Consider the following 15,190-nt stretch of genomic DNA (forward strand, 5'->3'; position numbering starts at 1 on the left):
ATAAGAGAGTGAGGCTGTTAAGACTGTAGCTCAAGTCCCTTCTGGTTTTGGCATTGGCTGAAGTACATACAGGAGATAGATCTACCCATTCACTGTAGAATGATGTGCAGCTGCATCCTCCTGCAGCCACTGCTCACCTGCTTTCTCCAAAGACTTATGTCTTGGTATTGGCTCAAAAAGTGACGAGCAGAGGCCAGTTGTACTGTGGGCATTGGAACAGTGGTGCATGATCTTTGACTAATGGAACCAAAGAGCAGTGATTTAATTTTACTGAGCCTAATGGGACTATTTGAGTTACCATCTCTTTGTGGGGCAGAGCAATAGGTCTGAAAAAAACAGGGTGTGTTGATGCTACATGGGAAAATTGCTGCTGTGTTTAACACTTTGGGAGTAAATAAATCTCAGGCAATCTTGTTTCTGTATTTCTTCTAGAGATTAGCATAGCAACTTGGAATTTAAGGAAATCTGAGAAACCTGACTGTTACATGCAAATAAGAATATCTGCATTTTGATATTAAAGAAAATACATTTTAAGAAGTATTCTGCTCTCAGCTGTTCGATACTTACCTCGTATCAGTTCAGCTTGCCTTTTAAATCACTTGCAACTGTACCACTTTTAATTGAGTAATATGGCTGCTTTCTTTTTCTCACCCCTTATAATGTGACAAACATACACATGCCTCTCTTCCCTGAAGAAACATGTGCATTTCTTCCTGCTGCAAAATTCAGAGTCTGTGGTGCAGATCTTTGTAAAAGGAATATTTTTAGTCCGAGTAATCCTTCTGGAAGGTGAGATCCTGACTGTGGTTGACAGGATCTCTTTGGGTGACTTGTATCAAGTCTTGATTTCACCAATTCTCAGTTGGACAGTTTGCATTGCAGTAGCTGTTCCTGACAATACCTTTGAGAGATCCTGTAGTTCAGGGCACTGTTAGTCCTTGGGAAATAACTCTGCAGATGGCAGTGGGATCAGCCATTTGGGAACTTCTTGGGAAGGCAGTTGAGCGTTAAGTAGATTCTAGAAAAATCATAACCCTTCTGAGGAAAGATTCAGGCACATTTAGTAGTCTGAACTGAGATGCGTAAAGTGTGCTCAGGTGTAAAGAATGATAAAAGCCGATAGAAATGCAGGTTAATGTGTAATTTAGGATTGTTCTTTCCAGCTATCTTATTGTATTGTTAAAGAACATTTTCATTGTTAGAACATGGTCCTTGTATTGGTGGCTTCGTGCTTTCAGAGAAAACTTTGTACATTAGATACAGGTGGGACTTGCAGTTAAGCAGAATATGTGCAGGGAGCTGAAGACTTGTAATATATTTAACATGCAGCAAAACCCACAGTACCTCATGCCTTATTCTCTCAAAAATAAAAGCTATAGATACCCATGGTTAATAACATTAGTGCCATCAATACTTGATTGATTTAACCAACTACTTTGTAATTAATCCATAATGGTGTTAATAAAACTGGGATAATGGCTCTAATGTTATCCTGTTTAATTTTTACAAAATGCAAGCTATTCATGCCTACACCCTAAACTGACTTATGAGAAATTCAGTCAGTAAAACTGCTGATAATTGGAGCCTCTGCTTTAAGGGAAGTGGGTCTCAATTATTAATCTAAAATAAGTGAGGAAAGGTTTCTCACTATAAAATTTATATTGTGTCAGTCTGAACAGTCCCTGTTTAAGCTGCTCATTTGCATAATTTCACCAGCTGGTTGAAATTGCCAGTGTTAGTCAGTAGTTTGTGTATATCTCCAGAGCACGTATTGTGGAGCCTTTCAACTTTATCATATTTGTTTTTCAAACAAGTTGAGGGTACTCTAACTGAAACTATGTTCTTTTTCATGGTTAATTTGATGATTTTAATATGTTCCAAAAATTACCTTAACTGATCAGACAAGATGCACAAAGGAAAAAATAGCACAACATTTTGGACTGCTTCATTTAATACTATCATTAGTTGGCAGTTGTGTACAATTCTCTAAAAATATAGTAATCACTGAATGTCACTGAAAAATAACTGTGTTCATAACTGTAACTCAAAGGAAAAATGAATCCTCTTTTAATTTTAAAACTTGCAACTGCTTAAGCTATAGCTAACTGCTATAGTTAACTGACTTTTTTCATGAGAAAGTCATAGAATCATGGGGTGGTGTGGGTTCACAGGGACCTTCAAGATCATCTAGTTCCAGACACCCTGCCATGGGATTCCATTACATTTCTCCTTGGAAGGAGTGTATTTTAAATTGCATTCTGCTGAAGAAGGTTACATTTTCCTGGGTTTTAGTGAGTAAAGGACTAAAAAGAACTTTTCACAATTTAAGGCTTTTCAAAAGGGTGAGGTTTTGTTTCCTCTGTAGTCTTGTCTTTACCTACAAAAAAACTCCTACTGTTATTTTTTCCCCCCTCAGGCATTCAGTTCCTGTTTCACTTACTCCAATATTTTTCCTCTTTGCTCTCTCCTTTTTTCTTTAGCTGAGATTTCTCTTTGGCTTAATCTCATTATAGCTGTTTAAATTGGAAAGTTTTTTTAATCATTGTACTGAACAGTACTGAAAATGGTTGTTAAGAGGCAGCTTTGGAAATAATGCAGTTTTATTTATATTTTCTACCTGCAAAACTGATATAAACGGAACTGTCAGATACTGCCATCTATTTTTGCCAAGGCAAAGAAATCTGAGGCAGTCCTGACCAAACTATTGTTTAGCATTTCATAGCCTTATTTTTCAACCTAATACATACCCATATTTTCGTTTAGTTTGAAGGAAAAAGCCATACAAGTGCTGGAGATGCAATTTATGAAGTTGTCAGCCTGCAAAGAGAATCTGCCAGAGAGGAAGAATTAGTCACCCCAACAAGTGGAGGAGGGCCTATGTCATCCCAGGAGGATGAGGCAGAAGAAGGTAAGGATAAATGAGCACTTACAGTTTCCATGGATAGTATACTATTATATTTCTGCTGTTAATTTACTCAATTCTTAATGCAACAGCTTTGGACAAAAAGATCACCAGCATTTTTCTATTAGGAGTAATTGTATTTTTACCAAGCCATTGTTTGGATGTCTTCCAGTAGCAGCAGCAGATGATGTGTGTCCATCTTTGTGTGCTTTCAAATACATTGCTGGGGCACCTGTGCTCTGCCAGCAAGTTAGAAAATGCTTTTCAAATGTGTTTTCTTCTGATCAGAAGTCATTTGTCATGAACGTGCTGTGCTACTGAAGAGGACAGCATGAAATTAGGCTTTGAAATGGCAGGTTTTAAATGCCTGTTTTTAAAGAAAACAAAGAAATCCCAGACAGGCTCACATGGGGAATTTCCTCATCCTCTAAGTGTCTGCTTAACATGTGACTTGGTGGTTTCCTTCATGTCTAAGGTTTGTTAAAACATCTCCTGGTTCAGCTGGGGATTGCTGCAGTTCATGGAGCCAGTGTATTTGCTTGCCCCTTCCAAAGCTTACATGCCTCAGTGTATTTCCCACTGGTGGTTTAGGGGTTTTTTCCTCAGGGGGTGTCATGTTTTGTTTTGTCTCTTTGAAGGCCCTTGGCTTACTGTTGTCTCTTTGTACTCTGGGGGTTAGCCCATAGCATTCAGAATAGGCTTTCCATGTGCCAGTTTTGATCTGGATGTCTGACCTACCAGGAATTGTGATCATTTTACCATGTTATTCTTCAGATCTCTGGCACTGTTCTGTCAATACTGTAAAAAGTTTCACTCATTACTGTGGAAGAATTCTTCCTTGATTCTTTATTTGTAACTATTGGATTTTGGCTTGTGCAATGTGAGTCAGAACCCTGGGATTAACACAGGCTGGAGCAGGCAGGTGTCTCACAAGTCAACCCCCCCACATAACCCAGGTGATACCAAGCTTGCAAAAAACCCCAAAGTCAGGTGCTCTTTGAACTTTGATCTGATTCCTGAAAGGAAGGGGAGTAGGCACAGCTCAGCAATGTCAGTCCCCCCTTTGTATCAAGTACCAGTTCTGAATAGTTAAAATGCTATTTTCTCCAAAGGATTTCTTCCGTTTCATTGGTGTTTGGGATTGCTTTGCTGTTCATAGCAAGCATTAGTTCAGATTTGGCTTTTGGAACTCGTGGATCAGTGTAGTGTAATTCAGCTGTTGGTGTTCTTTTCCTTGCTGGACATGTGAGTTGTAGAGCCAAATTGATTTCTGAGACTTGTTCGATAGGGTAGAGTTTAAATAATTGAATACCTTTTTTTTTTTTCAGTATGGCTGTTATTGGGAAGAATGCAGCTGTTCCAGAATGTGGTGAATGCAGCACAATTAGGAATAACATAGATACTGTCCTCTTGGTACTATTACAGAATGGCTTTATCTTATTACAAAGAAAAAGTATTCCACTGGAGTATGAACCTAAGTTTAACTTTGGTTTAACTCCCTAATGCTAGTTTCCATATTTTAAATGTAGATTACTTCCTCAAAGAAGACATTAAAAATATGATGTGCCTCTGTTCTCATGGAAACCACATTCAGAGTTCTGTGCTGAGAAGTTCTTTATCCTGGAGGATATCTAGGTTCAATGAGTCATTTGCAGTTTCTCTAAATAAATCTCTTCATTCTTTTTTTTTTCTTTTTCTTTTCAGGGTACTAATTATGATGATGGAAAAAAAACCACTTGAGTTTACAATGTCTTGTCTTGGCCTTGGAAGAAGGCTGTTTCTTTTTTAATGTTAAGTGTGATAGCTACCTGGCTATAGAGGTTCTTTTTACTTTTCTCCTTTTTTCTTTAATTTTTTTTTTTTTTTTGCTTTTTCCTTATATGCCCACAGAATATTATCCTTTAATTGATTTCAAAAGCACTATACATTGCATTTTTCTTGTATAAGAACGCACTATCTGATTCCTGTGAACTCTGCATGCACACAGCTCACTGGGATGTCTTGTGCCATGAGTATATGAATAAAGATGGTCATAAAAAAGAAGGCATTTTCCAATATTCTTTTCTTTTTGCTTTAATGAAAGGCCAAACATGGTAGCTGCCAATAATGATTTTAATAATCACTATACTAAAGTTAGGCCTAGTGTCTTTTAGCAAGTGCTTGTAAAAAATGGAGGTTGTATACTCTCTAAATAACATTCTTAGCTTTTAATTTTTTTCCCTCATTTTAGCTTGATTTTTCATATGAACAGCTATATAAGAAAATAAGACCTTTGCTGAGATTGTGCAGTTGTTACTTACAGATATTTCAGGTCAACCTCACTTTTGGTTTTTAATTACTAATATTGTTAGTTATATATATTAGTAACAATATAATATATATATATAAAATATATATAAGTAACAATATCTATTGTTACTAATAGATATTTCTGGCAATCCAATCATTTACGGTCCCTTGCTTTGGAGGTGATAATTTAAAAAAATAATTTTAATAATCTCGTCTCAAAACCTAAAATGTAAAGTGCACTCCTTAATAAAAAGCTTTCTATTAAATTCTAAATATAATTTAAAAATATTAAAATGTATAATGAGAAAATTCTTACCCTTTCTAGAAGGGTTTCGACTAAAGTGGATTTAAGTATCATCTTTTAATAATATGCAGAAAAGTTCACTGTTAACCTTAAGTAGAACCTTGTAAGAAGGTGCAGAACACAGTTGGTTGAACTCCTTTTTCTCCTTTCTGGAGCATTAAGGAAGGTGAGAGCATGCCCAGAATTGATGGTGTGGGTACTGCAGCATTGAAAAAAGCAAAGCTCACAGAGCATTTTATTGTAGTATTGTTCTGCAGAGGATGAAGTGGCTGGCTGCACTTGTGAGCTTAAAGACTGGGGGAAATAGCTTTCAGCAGAAGCATTTAAAGGAGGATGCAGTCCCAGGAATAAATAACAAAGGGAGAAAGGGATGAATAAGTTGGCTGCTTTTAGCAGCAATGTTTGCTCAGACTGTTGGCTCTGTTTGAATTATTAGATTTTTTTTTTAATGATATATAACATTTTAGGAGAACACTAGATAACAACATTTGAGTTTCTTCTGGAGTCAGGATAAAGTTGGAAGGTTAAGGGTGACTGTAAGCAGGAGCAGTTCTGTTCAAAACCAGGAAATATTCTTTAAGCTGATTGTTAGGGAGTTGAAGCTACTTTTGCTGAAGCTTTCTGTGGCCCCAGGTGTCGGGTTAGGAGCTCTTGTTCCCATCTGTGAGTTGGCTGCAGAGTAAGCACAGAATGTTTAGCAGATACCCTGAAACAGGTAAAAGGTAATTCAGGTAAAAGATTACTTGCCTTCCAAAAAGAAGCTTCTGAACATGTGTAGTAGGGTGCTTCTGGAACACTCTCAGGTGACTTCCAGGACCACAGAACTGTTTCCAGTTGTACTTTGTTTGCCAACAGAAAAAAATAAAAGTTTTAGTTTCTTCATTTTTTTTATCTTCCTACTCTTGTTAGCTGTCTGAACACTAAGAACAAAAAGAGATAGACAATAGCAAAATGAACTTCAGGGGTATGGAAGTTCAGTGTGGAGGTGGTAGGATTTGGCACTGAAAATAGACATGAATAAGGGACCCTGAAAATTTCGAAAAACTCTGCAGGTGTTATACTGGTCACACAAAAAGGTGTGTACAGTAGGGGAGAGGTGAGCAATGCTAAATGATCAGAGATGATCAGCCAGAGGAAGTCAGAATGTGTTTCAGGTGGTGTGGGAGGGTAGAGGCTGTTTTCAGTACTCAGGAAGGCAAAGGAGTAGAGGAGGTGATGTTTTAGGAGTCAATAGAACTACTGAGAGTATTTAGTGATAAAATAGGGGTTATGATGTGAACAAATGAGGGTGATTGTGTGAGAAAAAATACATGACTAGTGTTGAAATAGTCAACTCTGCATTTTAATCCAAATTAAAAATAGCTTTGTGTACTTCACAGGAACTCTTTGTTATATTAATCCAACACAGAGTAAAGCTGGTGGGTCCTAAAGAAGATCAGTTAAATCTGTCTTGGAGTCTTTTTGCTGTCTCCATAAAAATGAACTAAAATCTCACAAATCCTAAATTCATGAGGCAATTTGGCCACTAGGTATCTCCAGACAAGAGCCCTTTCTGCAGTTCCACATGGGAAGAGTTTTAAAATACAGACACTGCTAAGAACAGCATCCCAATGAAAAGCAAATATTCCTGACAAACCTGATGTCATTTTATGGATTCTACTGTCCATAAAATAATCCAAAATAGATTATTTTCAGACCTTACAAGTTCACTTGTGTTACTAAAAACCATAAAATAAATGCACTCAGTTGACTTCTACAGCTATTATTGTGCTGCTAGGAGGAATATGGTCATGTGATACTTTCCTTAATAAATATAGAAATACTGAGTGCATAGGACTTGTTATTTTTAATATGGTGGTAGTTGATAGTTACAGTTGTATTTAGATTTGTTCATGCAAGTATGGCCTTTGTGTTACAAGGTGAGTATTTCAAGTGTTTGGAATTTGAAGCACATCTGTGGGTTGCACAAGTATTTAATATAATTGCAAAGTTATAAATTAAAAGGAAAATTGGAGATTTTTAAGGTTTTTTTCTGTTCCAGGAAGTGGAACACACCCAAGTAATGTGACTTACCCTGAGCTCTCCTTTTCACCGGTGTCCACTCGACACTCCTGCGCAGTGTGTGTGGGAACACTCTGTGGGTAGGGATGTTTTCTTTGATAAAATCTGTTCCTCACACTTCCTTTGTGAGGTTCAAGGCAAAACATAATTCCCTAATTCTGGCCTGCAGTTCATGAATCCTCCATGGAAATCTGTTGATGCCTTTGGTTTATTTTTGCAGAATGATACAAAAAGATATTTTCAAATAAAGGTAGGTTTCAGCTCTGTGAGATCATAGTGAATTCTGGTTTTTGGATTTCAGGCTTTTTGGGTGTTTTATAACTTCCATAAAATCTCTTCAGATTGCGGTACAAAATAGAGACAAAATGAGTATAAATTGCTGTTTTCATCTTGTCTGGAAGCAATTGCAAATTATTTTGAATAATTTGGATGCTTTATTCATTAGTGGTTGTCTTTCCTTGTCTGTCTATAATCAGTTTGAAAAAGGATTTGCAATCCTGCTGGCTTATTAGGAATTCAAACTTCCTATTGCTGAAGGATCTTCTCAGGTGTTTCACTCATCAATTTTGGGTGGCCTCAACCTGCCACTGTTTAGATAATTGCACAATATCATATAAGTAAAAAATTAGCCACTTTTGTATAAAGATTATTAAAAGGCCTGTTTTCAACCAACAGTTCCCCTAACCTCAGTGTGAGATTCTTTTCTTTTTTAGTATTGGTCATTAGCTTTCTGGTATTTTTTGAGTGTAAGTGCTGTCTAATCTAAGTGCCTGGCATACTGCCTTAAATGCCAGGCAATACGTAACTTCTGAGTGTTTCTAACAGTGCTATTTCTTTTTTCTCATTGATTATCTCAAAGATGGGAGTAGATTCTAATCTACAAATTCATAAATTACTAATGCATTGCCCTAGAGTTGTGACAACACCTCCAATTTTACTTCCTTGCCTGTTCTCTGAGATGTCAGGGATCAGACAGCACGGTACGTGTGGAACATGTTTGTGTTTACAACTACCTCCACTGTGCAGCATTTAGTTGGCTTTGTCATCTGTGTGGGAGCAAAACTACTGAACTGAAGCAGTAATCCTTCTCCACTTTCTTTTATTCAGCTTTAAGCATTTGTACCTCAAATTTAGAGATGTCATGGTGGCTCAATTTTATGTGCAGTACATGAGGGGAGGATCATCTCTTGGATGCCCAGTTAAGGTTTATTTTTGGGACATTTAAAAATAATTCTCATTTCATATGACAGTGATGCAGGGCCTGTATTGAAAGTATATGACATAGAACAAAGTGTTTTAAAGGTAGGGCGTATCAGACATATATGAGGATGTAAGATAGGGTTTAAAATGCAGAATTTGTTGTGTTAAAAAGAAAAAAGTCATTTTAGCTGTCCATTGTGCACAACCAGCAGGACAGGACTGCTCTCAAGTAGAAGTATTCTGGGAGATTTTTGCACAGTCCTTAACATGTGGAAACAGTACATTATGGTGTGTAGTGAAGGAAAGGCAGAGGGCATCCAGCTGCATGCTGTGCCACCGTCTCTGTGTTTATCAAATATAGGTTTTGGGATTCAGATTTCATTTTGCAAAAAGAAGCAATTAAATTTGCAGCCTTTTGCAAGGTAATCAAAATTTTGTGGTTTGTCAGCATTAAGTTTCACTTGAATGATTCTAAGTGAAAAATGTGTGTCATATAATTCATAAAAAGGAATGAGAATCAAAATACTGGTTTTTTTTCTATTATGGGTTTGCTTTTAGTGAAAAATTCTCTTATCTTTATTTTTTGTTTTGGCACACTTTACATGTACTTCAGTAGCTGCCCAATTAATTTTTCAAGTTAGTTATGTAACTAACATAAGCAGAAAGTTCTTGTGAGCAAAATTCAATGCAAGTTGTCTCTGTTCAGATTTCTTGTCGAATCTTTATTTTCTTTCTCTTGATTATTCCTCTTCCCGCTAAATAAAATAATATACTAAGGATTGTCATTTCATAAATCAGTTATTTGGAAGGCATTTGGAAATCCTTCTGTGTTCATCAGAATATTTTGTAATGCACTAGAAGTTGGACACTTCTGAAAATCTGCCTTAATACAAGAATAACTTTCGTGACTTATCCTCCCTGGCAGAACTATAGCTCATGCTCTATAATTCCCTGTTACCTTATAAATCAAAATTTGCTCTTTTTGTGGCCTTTCTCACAATCCTCTTTTGTCGTGTATGTATGGAAAGGTTCCATGTCAGTAATGCTCTGTCTTGTGCCCTGATAATATGCTGCCAACTTCAGCTCCTCCTTCAGGTTTGTTCTTCTCTTATATAAAAATCAAACTGTTCATATTTGAATTATTCCAATTCTATTCCCATCTATCTTAAAGACCTGATTTCCTCCTCCTTCAGACTGCTCCAGCTATATTATTTTTCAGTTCCACCTACTCTTTCTATTGCACATGTAACAGCTTCTCAATTAAAACACATAAAATATACTTTTTTCTCCTGCGCATCAGTGCTCAAATCTCACCTGTACATTTTTTAATCTGCTTTATTTATGCTTTTCTATGCATTTTAGGAGGTACTTCACTTTATTTCTATGCTCAGTGTCTCTGAAACAACTCTGTAGTTTTCCTCCTTATTTCTGTTTTTGTTAACTGAAAAAGCAGTTTGACTTCTGAGGTATTGTCATATTTCAGATGAGCTAATAGAATTTCCTGAAGAACTTGAACCACTCAGAAAAGCTGCTCTATAGCCATATAATTGGGGTAAAATATGGATTAGGGGAGTATTGTTTAAAGCTAAATTTCAACATGTGATGCAAAAAAACAGCCCACTGAAAAAAAAAAAAAAGCATCCTAAACCAAACAAACAAAAAAAACCCTTTTACTGTAAAACTGGGAAGATGAAAAATGAAATTCAAGCACATAAAATACTTCAGTTTTTGTTGGTATGAGTCCTTCACTGGAATTTATTTCCTCAAGCCAAAAATGGAAGAGCCAATAAACAAAGTTTTGTCTTTTAATCGCTAGTGAGAGAGAGGAGCCTCTGTGCTGTCTGAGTTGGTTTCCAATAGTATTTTATTAGTCTCTGCCTAACCTGTTAGTGCTACTCTAGGTACTGAGCATGACCTCTATTTGATGCCCTGGACTATCAAAATAAGAGACTGGAAAGAGGCCAAGATTTTGTGTTCCTCTATGTATGTTTCTTCCTGTGGGGTATTTGCTTATGTTAGTTACTGTGTGTGTAATTCTTCTGGTTTGAACACTGGATCCCTCAATATTTTGTTTGAACATCTCAAAATACAGACTGGAGGAGAAAATGGTAAATGAGCAGATGTGTGGAGAATTTGTCCTTTGAGGGAATAAGTAGAGTGTCCTAGAGAAGAAACAATAAAGGCTAAGATTTCTGTGAGATGTGCTAAGATTGTTTAGGAGAAAAAAAAAGTAACTGGCATAAATTGCAGGTTAGAAAAAAATTAGGCTTGAGCTGAGTCAAAAAGAGCAGTAAAGTCCTTGGAATTAACTGACAAAATTATGTATATCCATAGACTGCCAGTCTTTTCTGTGAGGGTTTCATCATGTCTAACAGTGGCTTGGGAAGATGAATGACATCACATCAACGTTCCCTTCCTCCTTTTCCTTCCTGCTCTACATGTTGAGCATGATGCCCCATGGTCTGGAACATCCCTTGGGTCAGTTGGGGTCATCTGTTCCAGCTGTGTCCCCTCCCAAATTCCTGTGCACCCCTGCCCTTTCGGTGCTCCAAACCCAGCACACCTCTCTCTCAGGTCCTGGAGCGACCTGATCTAACCTGATCTTGGAGTGGGTCAGACTAGCTGATCTCCAGAGGTCTTTTCCAGCCCAAAGTATTATTCCATGCTGATACCATATGGAGCAATGCTTGCTGTGGGAGTATGATCCTTCAGGCTTGCTTTAAAAAGGCTCTAAATTCAGGGAATTGATTCATGAGGCATGACCTTTTTGTGATTTTTGTGAGTAATGTTGCAATTCAAAATAAAACCTTTGGGACTTCTGTTCCCTGGGCTTGGTCTTAAAGCCTGTTTGTGTTTAGCCCCAAGGTTTGCTCCCTTGAGATGTGTTCCACTGTCCACCTGCTCTGACAAAGTTCAAGTTTTATTGCCCAGTTGATGGCTCTAGGAGGTCAGGGTAAATACAGGAGGAAGGAGGATTACACAGAACATTTAGAAGAAGAGATCTGTGGCTTTCCCAGTAGAATAAGGGTGGATTAAATTATGCTTTGGCAAATTCTGCTGACTTATAGATGCTATGGAATCTGGAAAAAATCGTGTAGAAATACTCAGAGAAAAACATCTACAGTTAAATATCCCTCCTATGCATCTTTTATTTCTTAGCTTATACCTTAATGCTTTAAGAGGTTAGAATATGTAAATACTCTTTAGAATGGAAACAAAGTAGAGGATTTTAAGGCTGTTTATTTTCTTCCCTTTGCCCTGTTCTATTTTGAAGTTTGACATTAACGTCTTTTGAAAGAGAGCATATGGCATTCCTAATTAAGGCCTGAGATTTTCTGACATATAACTGAATAATACATTTCAAACACTGCCAAGCCTTCCAGATGAAAGAATTTTCTGGCTGAAGCACTGAAGTGTGTATGCTGTGTAACACTGGTCTCCTTTAGAACTTCGAAGAATTTTGCTGGGAATACCAGCACAGTGAGAAATCCAGGGGTTTGTTTCTTCAGGCTGATGTCAGTATTCCTTGGCAAGCTCAGGTTTGGATCCAGTAAGAGCTACTGTGCTTTGTTGCTCGAAGGATTCAGTGCAGCTGCATTTTGAAACGTTTTAGTCTGCTGAGGGATTTTAGTCATCTTTATCAGATTTCATTCCAGGCTGCAGGGTTTGTTTGTGTGTATTTTCAATGTTAACTCTTTACAGATGTGGTAGAGTTCTTCAGTCTCTCCAAAGAAAGTCTAATCTCTTCCTTTCAGCATTTGGTGCCAGATTTTCTTCCTTTACTTTGAATGCATAAAACCTTTCTGAAATTGTGGTTTGAGATAAATTCCTGATGTGAGCTGGGTTTCTTGTGTTTCTTAATACATACCAGTATCATTAACATGTACCTTTTGTCTCTGAATGGCAAATAGGCTCATCTCAGAGGTTTCCTCAATTTTTTTTTCTTCTTTCCATGGGAAGTAGAAGGGACTGCATTTATTGTTGCTCCCTCTGACACAGTTGTACAATTCAGGAGAGGAGAGAATTAAACAAATGTAACACATTTAGTTCCTTTTTTTTTTTGTTAGTTATTGTCATGTGTGTGTGGAAGGTGAGGAAATTGGCCTTAACACTATTTTTGGTAATTTTAAGGGGGAAGCTGAGTCTTCAAATACATTTTTTTTTCCCTCGGGACACAGTTGATTCCTTTGGTTCCTATCACTGTGATAGAAAATTTTAGTTAAAATTATAAACTTGGGGGGTTTAGGTCTTCTTGTTTCCATCTTGAGGTCTAGTGAATGCGTGCAAAAGATTGGGAAACCTTAAAAGCAAGTTTTTTGTAGATGTGTGATGCAGGTGGGTAGTTATTTTGTTTGGATTATTTTTAATTAATTACATTTAATGTAATGGGGAAGTATTTGAATGGAGGCTGGTAGTTGGGAACTGTAAAGCTGTGCAAACCAGGTTCCAAGCTGAAGCCTTTCAGCAATGTAGTGTTCATTTTGAAACACATTTCTGATATACTTCTCTCAGGGCAGCATTTTTGCTGTTAACTGTCCTTGAAATTCAGTATATGCTGTCTTTGTCCTCACAGCTCACTGTCAAATTCAAGCACTGATGATATTTTATTAATGACTTATATTTGACAATTGCTAAGAATATAAATTGGAAATCTGTAATTGAAGTGAGAATGATAAGGATGAAGAGTTAACAGGGTAATTGCACAAGTACTGAAGATCCTCTTCTACATGAAAACTATGTTGTCAACATAAAGCTGGAGTTGAAGTGTTTAATGCACCTGAGGGAATTCAGGATATTAGATCAGCAACAAGATATGACAGAGCTGTGTAGAAAAATATTGAAGGGATTTGGGGGGCAGGTGTAGCTTTGGTGGTTCTTTTTTTGTTGCATTTTAATTTCTGGAGACAGTTCAGATCATGGGAAAGAGCAGCCTTGGAGCCCTCTAACATCAAACTACCCCATGGCATCAGCAGCCTCTGAAGATGACTGGTTCCCAGAGAAGCTGTGGTTGCCCCATCCCTGGGAATGTTCTAGGCCAGAGTGGCCAGGGTTTGGAGCAGCCTGGGCTGGTGGAAGGCATCCAGGGGATTGGAACTGGATGAGCTTTAAGGACCCTTCCAAAGCAAACTGTTCTGGGATTCTGTGATGATGATAAAGAGGGCTGTGGCTGTGTCTCTTTTTGTGTTTCCTGCTAAAGACACTGAAAGCTGGAGCCTCTCAGCATCTGGTGTTGTTGAAGTTGCACTTGTTTAATTCTTATCAGTATTTTATTCAGACAAAACTGGAAATAGTCCAAATACCTGCAAGACCATATTTGCATGAGGTACTTGCCATATGGAGTTAGACTGTCTGGTTTACTGCACAGGCCCGTGAGACACTTGGAATTCTAATGAACACTTGGTTTGGATGGTTTCTTGAGCATGTTATTCCAGGCTCACATGATCCCTTCTGGGTTTGGGTATTAGTCATATAGTGGCATATATCCCTCCCTGAGTGTTTAATTCTTAATAGTTATGAGCTTTCATTTCAAGCAATCCTTTCTGTTCCATGCACTATGGCCTTTCATGTCACAGCCTTGGGTTTTTTCTGCTCATCCATGAGCTTACCTCAGTAAAAAAAATGATTTTGTGGCTCAGAGAAGGCTTCTCCTTTCTCTGGTAACACTGCTGTGAATTATTCCCTAGTCCTGTTCTTTTAAATTTCATGGTAACTTCATTAATACACTTGTTTGGTGAAGTCTGCTAAACATTCTTTACGATTTCATTAAAATTTTGTATCTTTTTATGCTTTTAAAACTGATACATGAGAAAAAAATTGTCTGAGACCTGTATGTATGCATCTCTAGTGTCTGTGTTTTGGGTAAACCTGTGCATGCTTTTGTTTTCTTGTTTTTTCTTTATTTTTACAGAGAGTGATAATGAACTCTCCAGTGGCACTGGTGATGTGTCAAAGGATTGTCCTGAGAAGATTTTGTATTCCTGGGGAGAGTTACTGGGGAGATGGTAATGGCTAATTTCTTACATTAGATTTTAGTTATTAACCTTTTATTTGGTTTATGACACTATATGCTCCTGAACAGGAGGTTTGAAATTATTCATCTTACACAGCTTAAAAACTAAAATGCAAGACACATTGAAGTGTCCTTTTTAAACTTAATTTAAGGGGGACTGGTATAGATAACTTGGAGTTTTTTGACAAATCTTTCCTGTAACATGTGCAAAAGTCTGGTTTTGTTTGGTGTTTGAGATTGTATTTGTATGTGCTCACACAGCAGGTATGAGTCTTCACAGGCAGAACTTTGTGGTCATTTAGCTGTTAAATCCTCGGGAATTTAATCAGTGCCAGGATAGGACAGACACAGCAACTCCCATGTGTCCCATCTAAGCCATGCATGCCAGCTGGTGTACATTTAATTTGTTTACAAGCACTATTTT

General features: G+C 37.4%; 1 protein-coding gene across 3 annotated transcripts in view; it reads left to right on the forward strand.

Moving 5' to 3' along the window:
- RABGAP1L (RAB GTPase activating protein 1 like) overlaps positions 1-15,190 on the forward strand; it is a 231,670-nt gene that overhangs the window by 34,980 nt on the left and 181,500 nt on the right. For all 3 annotated transcript variants that reach the window (XM_053950357.1, XM_053950355.1, XM_053950356.1), the window contains exons 11-12: positions 2,764-2,908; positions 14,665-14,758. In XM_053950357.1, coding sequence (XP_053806332.1) covers positions 2,764-2,908; positions 14,665-14,758 — 239 coding nt within the window. The remainder of the gene's footprint in view (positions 1-2,763; positions 2,909-14,664; positions 14,759-15,190) is intronic.

The sequence above is a fragment of the Vidua chalybeata genome, chromosome 9, assembly GCF_026979565.1.
Source record: "Vidua chalybeata isolate OUT-0048 chromosome 9, bVidCha1 merged haplotype, whole genome shotgun sequence".
NCBI lineage: Eukaryota > Metazoa > Chordata > Aves > Passeriformes > Viduidae > Vidua > Vidua chalybeata.